Here is an 8689-nt window from a genome sequence, read left to right on the forward strand (position 1 = left end):
GGGGAAGAGGGGGGGGAGAAGGGGGGTCTTTCAAACCAGATTTCTGCAAGTTGGAAGACGACTGTTTTTGGAGAAGACCCATTTAATAAGACTGATGGGTTTCACTCTCACATACCTGTAGCAATTATTATGGAATTTGTTGTAAGAAGAGAGAGTAATTAGACCTCCCCATGCTGCAGATAGGGAGAAGAAAATCTGAGTGGCAGCATCCTTCCAAACCTAAGTAAGATAGACAGGAGAGGAAATAGCATCGGCTTCAGGAAAGAGCACTAGAAAGACCAATAACACTGTTAAATGTTACTATTAGGGGATTAACACATAAGTAGTTTAAACGAACTTTAGAGCAATGGGTGTCAATAAAACATTGAAAAGCAAAATCCTGCCCTGAAATACGTAGTGCCCATTTGATGAGGAGTACTGTTCTTGTTGAGCCCATATAAAATGATAATATAACCTTCGCTGTATATCAAAGGCCCAAATATTCAAACTATATTGCTTGATACATATCAGTTCAAATATATTCAGCAAAGAAAATACAAATCAAGAGGAAAAATCTGCATCGGGTGCTGATGGCTTATCCACCAGTGGTCCTAAATAATACTTTATCTTCGTGATAAAAGTGAGAACCTCAGTGTTGCTTTGATGCACTACTTATGAGATTACATAAAAATTAGGGTAAATTTCTGTCATTAGGTGTACATCAAACAGCATAGCGTAAGTTAGGGCTATTTAGCCACCAGGGCCCAGTTTCCTCCCATCAGAAGAAAAGACACGTTCAACCAAGGCTCTCTTAAAAATAAAAAACAAACAAAACAACCGAACAGCATTGTTTGTTCTGTAACAAAGTTCTTCAAAGCCCGAAATGCATTTAGATAAAACATTTCTAAATTGCCTGGAATTTCAAAGGAGTTGGTCTTACTTATCAGTTGCAAAACGTTCGAAGCATTGGCATTTCTATTCACAAGCTCTCCTACAAAGTCTGATTTTCCACCCAAGTCCACAGTGCAGAAATGGAGATACACGTACATGCACGGATATACAGGTGGACCCATACACACGCTAACCAGTTTGAAAATGTTACTTAAACAGTACTTTAAAAGTTACCAGCCAGCAAGCAGTCCATCCTTCATCTAGCTGAGCGTAATATACAGCTCTTAATTAATGTTAAAACTGCAAATAAAATTAAAAACAGAAGCTCGCCTGAATATTATCGAACACTTACCCAGGGTTATACAGATACTTAGTGTATTCGGACAGCCTCATTTTGCAAAAGGGAACGGTTCTCACCTCCTTTATTGCACAATGTGGGATCCAAAAATGCTCATATTTAATGCAAAATTAATTTCTGTATTGTTTGCAAAAGAGTCAATACTCCCATCACCAAAGGATCCAAATACCCATTATTGCAGAGATATTAAGGAAATTAAGATCTGCACAATTCATCCAGGAAATTGTTTTCAGCTTTAATTATCAATCTATCAGTGTGATATCACACCGCTATTGATAGAGGACAGTACATTTCTTGAGGTGTTGCTAAAAATCCCTCTCACATTTCTGAAGAAGAGAGTCTGAATTTTAACTCTCAGCTCAGGCTTCAGTTCAGTCTCCAGACTCCTGCCTCAAGACACTTAAGACCGACACACGAGCGCTCGTGTGCCATGTCAGACAAATATATGATCCGTGGGTGGATTTATGTCTACACAGACACAAATCCGTGTGTATTTTTGGAACACGTTTTACTGGCTTCATTGGCAACAAATGGCTTTTTAGAAATCAGTGGAAATCATGAGTGAGGCAGCAGAGCTGAAGCTCCATCTCACACAGTCAGTGCTTAAAGAGCAAAGCCAGGTGCCAAGCCCCTTAATTCTGTCCTCTCCTGCAGAGCGAGTAGCCTTGTTTCTTCCAATGCAGGTAGGATAATGACGGCAGCTCTTCCGTGTCAGTAGATATGCTGCTGGGGAGTTCGATTCAGATGTATAATTTGATTTTGTTTAATCTAACGTCTCATATGCATTATTCAGAACAATCTTTGCTCAACGAGTAAAATACACCTATTCAGAGCATTTCTCCAGAAATGCAGATAGGTTTGTTATGTTGGCTATTAAAAGCTTCATGTGCTTGGTCAAGTCAAGGCAGCATCCGTCAGACACCAGCGTATGAAAGTCTATACTTCCTTTTTAATTCCCTGTTTTCCAAATGCACCTACCCCAAGAGATTCAGGTGAAATGTTAAATGTGAATTAAATACCGTATCTATAACATTTTTTTAACGTATGTTGTTATGTGCTCACCAATAACAAACATCCATTGCAACAACACTCCACGTAAGGTGAAGAACGAGTTTCCGCAGACGACAATACTGCCTCTGCACATAGAAAACCCTTGCAACAGACGTTAAGAAAGCTGTATGAATTATTCACCCTAGCAGAGTTATAAGTGCAATAATAAGCCCACCATAGCATCTATTAGCTTCTCCCACTTTGGTGTGATGAAGTACCAGATTCCAGCTCCAGCTCCAGGTAGAGTTACTCCTCTTATAAGAAGGATGATGAGGACTACATAGGGGAACGTAGCTGTAAAGTACACCACCTGCACAGACCAAAAAAAGATTATTGAAAGGGCTTATTGGGGTGTATAAGAAGGAGGGGAGGGGGGGGAATACAAGTGCTGCACTATTGCCTGAAGAAAGCAATTACTCAGACTCGGAGACAACAGGGTTATTTCCCAGGAAATCTGAAATTTTACAGCTCTTCTTGCTACCAGAAACAGGAATAATATCAATGGCACCAGAGGTAAGAGCTGGGGTTCTAGACAGAGAGGGGAAGAAGAAGCAGAAAAGAAAGTCTGGAGCGGAACAACAGGAATTTATAACTAAATGAAAATACCACTTTTGATGCTTGCTCAGAGTAAACTAACACAGCTCAGTGGAAACAAAATGAGCAATCCCATTCGATACCCCTTAAAGTTCTGATTTTTCCTGTATATTTCTCTGTATGTAACTAAGCCTAAAGAATTTTTATTACTGTTTGTACCTCTTAATAATTACATGTCACCATGAAAATATTTATGGTCCCAATGCAAAAAAAAAAAGAAAAAAAAAAAGGAAGTCAGTGGAATGATCCATGGTCCCAATGCAAAAAAAAAAAAAAAAAAAAGGAAGTCAGTGGAATGATCCAGACAGACCTAATCATCATTATGTCTAAATACACAGCAGAGATCATGTGTTTAATGTCTTAATAATTATCTAGTACAGAGCAGAGCTCTCTCTCTGGTCAGATAAAATGGCTAAATCATAACCAGTTAAGCTGTACACTCTACCCAAAAGCATTTCAAATCCTTTTACACTTTGCCCTCTGAATCTCACAGGGACCAGAACTGTCTGAGCTGAAGTGACTTTTGAAACTGCTTTCCCAACTTTTTCCTTCCTGTTTCGAGAGGTGTTTCAAGAAGTTGCCTCAATGACTTTTTGTGCTGTGGATATACTGAACTCATCTATGCATAGATACAGGTATTCTATCCCTGACACCAAGGAGTCACTATTTTTCTGAGCTACGAAGGCTCGCTTAAAGAAATATCTATTGCCACATCCAAACCCAACTTATTCTTCTCTACAACTTCGGTTTCTTGGCTCTGGTATTTCATGAAACAGTTTTTCCTGTCACACTAAAGTGTGTGTGTGGGGGGAAATCTCAACTTTCCCCTGGCCCTCGGAGTCTCTGGGTTTTCTGATAATTCCCAAGCTGCCTCACAACAGCTGTTGTCAGCTTCTAGATGCAAAGGGATGTCTAGGAATCAGAAACCCTGCGCCCAGCTCTAGAAAATTCGTAGCTATCTCTGCACATCCACTATCTTTATCCCAGGAAACAGCTAATTATTTTGCTCAAGCTTTTTTATCTTTTCAGCCTACTCTTCGTAAATAAGCTATATTTATGCTATGTCATCATCTAACATTTTAACCTGTGTGCTAATTGCAGTGGCATTGATGGCGAAGTCTCAGATATTGCATTCCTGCAGGTTTCACAAAAAAAACCCACCCAAACCAACGCTGCTGCCAAAGAAAAAGCTGCATTTCTCTGCTCAGACGGCTGCCTGGCCAATTCGTATGCCTGTACTTCCATGCCAATGAGAGGACGTGCTCCCTCTTGACGCGGTTGCTAGTTAGGAGGCATGGCAGAAAGCTGCAGATTTGAGGGGCAGGGGAGAGAATGACACGTGAGATGTCAGAGAAACAGAGCAAGGAGCTGGGTTACCGCAAGGAGGAGTCTCAGAAAGATGGCACACAAACACTTGGGAAAGGAGGATACAGGCTGTCACTGCTCACACTCGCCATAGACCAATTTAAGTTCGGTTCTGATTTTAAAATATGTTACTTAACATCTTAATTTACATCACAGTTTCCCCGATTACAGTGAAAAGTGAGATGATTGCGGAATTTAATGAACGCCACACAGAATAGGGAAGGCTGCTGAAGGCACCTATTTTGCCATCCAACTGCTGAGTGCAGCTCAAGGGCTCATTTTAAACTTACTGCAGATTAGGGAACAAACGCTGAACCAAAATGATCTTTTTTTATGTTTTGGCTAGACAGGAACACACAGACAGGAAAAAGGCGTTTCATTAATGCTTAGCCATTTACTGAAAATAATTTTCAGTAATTCTCTGCCTTAAACAAGAGTGCGATTCCCTTAAAGCAGCACGCTGCTTTCTTGCAAGTATACCATCACAAATATTTTTCTTACTTTTCCTGATGACTTGATTCCTTTAGCAAGGGAGGCGTATACAATCACCCAAGCTAGGAAAAGAGATAGTGCCAAGGGCCATCTAATCTCACCAGGATATTCAATCCCTGCTGAAATCTTCAATACAAAGTACCTAAGAATAAAAAAGAAATTAAAAAAAAAAAAAAGGGAAAAAAATTAATGACAGCAACTGCAGGCAGTAATTCAGTGCAAATTCCTACTGTATTTTGTTTTGCTTCAGCGTTCTCAGCGGTTTCTCTAGAAGGTTCCAGTGATTCTCACCATGTATTATTTTATCTATCTGCATTGCAGTAGCAGATAAAAACGCCAGGCATGGGCCAACACCCCAGCTGTGCTAAGCACCACAGGAACAGAACACAAATAATCCAGCGTTTGAAATTTAGCTTTCATCATTCCTACGCACAAAAACTGGGTATCATTTGCTGTCCTTAACTATCGTATTTCCAGTCTTCCGAACAGCGATTTGTTGTCTGTTACAGTGGATTTTAGAGAAAGATTAACATAACGTCTCTAAACAAAGAAAGATCTTACTTGAAGTATTCTTCACTTCCACTGACAAACGTTTTGTTTCCTTCACTGGTGAAGTTAACCATAGTCAAGTTTGGATAGGCACTCATACAGAAGGTAGAGTTCTTGATTTGTATTTTTGGGTGGTCACCAATAATGCAGGAATCTAGGAAGAAAAGAAAACAAAGAGAAAAATAACTCGTCTAGATGATTTTTTTTTTTTTCAGGCTGGGTGTAAAATGACAACGAAAAGCATTAGATCACAGACATCTCTTGGACCGTTGTTCTGTGTTAGATTTCTGGAACGCCTTGCTTACAGAAGCTACAAGGGTTTGAGAGAACTAGGTCTTCAAATATCTCATGATTTCCCCCCTTTATCCCAAATGTCTAAGGCGTAAGAAGAGCCTGAGGAAGTGAAAGAACTCCTGCCCGCCCCCGGGGAGCGCTCACTCCCCCTCTCGGGGGTCACCCCGCTGGGGAGCAGGGGCCGGTGCGGAGCCCCGGGCCGGGATTAGGGAGGGCTGAGGGAGCCCCGGGGAGCCGCGTCCAGCCCGGACGGCCCCCGGGGCAAGGCAGGGGAGGGGACCCGCACCCCGCGGCCGGTGCGGAGCCCCTGCCGGCAACTCTTCCAGAAGGGTGTTCGCTCGGTTTACTTTTCAGGTCACTGCACGGTTTGGGCCGTTTGCAAAAACGGTTTTCGTTTGGGTGGGACTTTTTTCGTCAAAAATAAGCCTCGCTAAAGCCCAAGAAGTTGGCTTTCACAGAAGCCAGAGGCTGCCAGCTATAGCGTTTTGTTTCGTGCTTTCTCCCCTACACAGAGTTTTTACCCGAAAAAAGTAAGTTGGGTTTTTTTTAACATTATAGTTGAAAAATCCCATTTATCCTTGATGAGGAAAAATTTAAATAAAGGGGGAGGAGGGGGAGAAACGCCCATATGATGCAGATCACTTCAAAGTGGCTTGGGAAGCGACAGTTCCTCCGTGCTGGGAACCTCGCCCGGCCACGGTCATCCGCAGTCTCCGCTGGCATCTCCCAGGGGCGCAGCTGAGCCAGAGAAAGCTCTGGAAACCCACCACGGCCACACACACACAAAAAAAAAAAAAGGAGAAAAAGAAAAAAAAAAGAAAAGAAAAGAAAAAAGGAAAAAAAAGAAAAAGAGAGGGAAAAAAGAAAAAAAAAAGCATGCCCCAACTTACCTAACAAAAGTTTGTTTTTATCTTTACAGTCTGGTGTGTTCCACGGGTTGTTACAGGAAGCCCACGGTAGCACGGGTACAAAGGACGCAAAAAGGTAGAAAAGTGTGTAGCACAGAATAATATTGTAATATATGGCTATTAGAACCGAGATGATCAGCATGGCAATGCCACAGCCTGGGAGAAAAGAGAGGGAGAGAGGAAAACAACGCCATTAATCCCAGGCGGAGGAGGGGAGCCGCAGCGAGCTCGGGGGGAGCAGCGGGGCCCGGCGGCTGCAAAGCAGCTGCTTCGCCCGGCGCGGGTGCACAGCGCACCCCCCCACACACCAGAAAGGGCTCCAGCCGCACAGCGACCGCGCAAGTTGCGCGCTAAGAGCCGCCCGCGGGGCGCTGACGCTGCCGAGGCGCCAGCGGGAGAGCCCGTAGCATGCGGCTGCGCGCCTGCGGAGCGGGGGGGCAGGGCGGCGGGGCTTAGGCCGTGCGAGAGGGGGGGGTGCAGGTCATGCTCCCCAAAACCGGGCCGGCTCCTGCTCCGCTCACCTTGCAAGGCGGGGATGGCTTTCCAGACAGACACGGGCCCCTGACTAGCAAACTGCCCCAGGGAGACTTCCAGGAAGAAAATGGGGATCCCAGCTAGAGCCAACATCATCAAATAGGGGATGAGAAACGCACCTTGGGGGGGAGGAGGGGGAGAAAAGAGAGAACAACCTGAATCATCGCGGGAGGGGGGGGGCGCGGAGGGGCCGCGCCTCTTCGCTAATCACTTCGGGGTGAATTCGCCTCCCTCCGCGGCCCGGTGCGGAGAGCCCCGCGGGGCAGCGCCCCCACCCAGCACCCCCCGTGGCGGCTGCAGGCTGGGAACGGGCTCTCCTCGGGCCGAAACGGGTCCCTTTCTGCCCCTCGTACTAGGGACGCCTTAGGACCTGCAGCTATTAAAAATGCTCTATTTGTTACCGATTCGCGGGGCCCCCGGCCTCGACGCGGGGAGCAGCTTTCTGCGTCTCCAGCATTTGCTCGAGGCAATATTACTGTTAAATGAGCATTTTAACACCTCCCACTTACAAGTTTCTTACATGTAAAAAGAAAAAAAAGCTTACTTTTTAAAGAACGATTTTGGTTCTAAACCGCTAGTTCTCGCACACAAAATAGCTCTTGCAGCCTCTACACAACTGTTTTCAATGCCCACAGCAGCAACATCCCCTGCTGACAGTCCTGCGCAGAGGGAAGGGGCTTACAGCTGCGGTAGGTTGTGGCAGTAACACCCACCCGTTCTCACTTTAAGTAAGAGCCCCTGCTAGGAGAACCTCCGCAAATAAACTTTTTCTTCCCCTTGTAAACTATTAAGGGCACAACCCCTCTTCCAACTTTCCTTCTCCTCTGTTTTGCTGAGCAGCATTCGCTCTATTTCAAACGATTACTTTTCAAGCGGGTCATTGAGAGATTTAAAAGAAACTCCCCAAACTTCACGAAATAACACGACGTCTCGACTGGGGTTCAAACGTCCTCGCGTGACTTTCCCGACTCGAAAGTCCTTCGTACCGTCCTCTCCTCCCCCGCTTCCCCCGCCCCACCGTTGGCGGATTCAGACCCGACTGCGTTTAAATTAGGCGAAGGGGTGGGGGGCGCGGAACCCTCACCCTGTGCCCAGGCGTGATAAACCCTGCTCTTCATCTTCCTCCCTCTCCGGCCAGCGCCAATCGCAGGTGTTTTTAAGGAAAGCGCTACCTCCTAACGAAATCTTGCCGGAGCTTCCCTATTTTCAGGGCTGACCGTCAGAAAACCCCAGCGAGGGTTTTCACTGAGTCGCTGGGGGTCTGGAGGTGCCCCCGGCCCTCGGCTCAGCCCGGGGCTTGCTGCCCGGCTTGGCTGGGGCAAGCGGGAGCCGCCGGCCCCCGCTTCCCTCGTGTTTCTCCCTGCCAAAAAGGCAGGGGCCGGCTCAGCCACGTACGGTACTGCAGGTAGAGAGACAGGAAAAAGCCATCATACCTCCCCCATTCTTAAAGGCCAGGTACGGGAACCTCCAGACATTGCCCAGCCCCACTGCATAACCCACCATGGAGAGGATGAAATCCAGCTTGCTAGACCAATTCCCTCGGGCTTTATTTTCGTCCCCTACATCGTCTTCCTAAAAGGGGGGAAAAGGGGGGGAAAACAAACAAAAAAAAAAAAAAAGAGAGAGATCGAAAAACAGCCACTTTTGCAAACAAGCGTCGCGGTGCTGCGGCTGG

The 8689-nt window shown here is 45.6% G+C and overlaps 1 protein-coding gene across 1 annotated transcript in view; it reads right to left on the minus strand.

Annotated features, from left to right (window-relative positions):
* Nucleotides 1–8689, minus strand: part of SLC6A5 (solute carrier family 6 member 5) — a 38488-nt gene that overhangs the window by 22541 nt on the left and 7258 nt on the right. Inside the window, exons 3-9 of the mRNA XM_019471922.1 lie at nt 8448–8586; nt 7002–7133; nt 6463–6636; nt 5291–5432; nt 4739–4871; nt 2454–2588; nt 116–219 (exon numbers count right to left, since the gene is read on the minus strand). Coding sequence (XP_019327467.1) covers nt 116–219; nt 2454–2588; nt 4739–4871; nt 5291–5432; nt 6463–6636; nt 7002–7133; nt 8448–8586 — 959 coding nt within the window. The remainder of the gene's footprint in view (nt 1–115; nt 220–2453; nt 2589–4738; nt 4872–5290; nt 5433–6462; nt 6637–7001; nt 7134–8447; nt 8587–8689) is intronic.

This window comes from Aptenodytes forsteri, unplaced genomic scaffold (genome assembly GCF_000699145.1).
Source record: "Aptenodytes forsteri isolate BGI_AS27 unplaced genomic scaffold, ASM69914v1 Scaffold418, whole genome shotgun sequence".
In the NCBI taxonomy this organism is placed as follows: Eukaryota; Metazoa; Chordata; class Aves; order Sphenisciformes; family Spheniscidae; genus Aptenodytes; species Aptenodytes forsteri.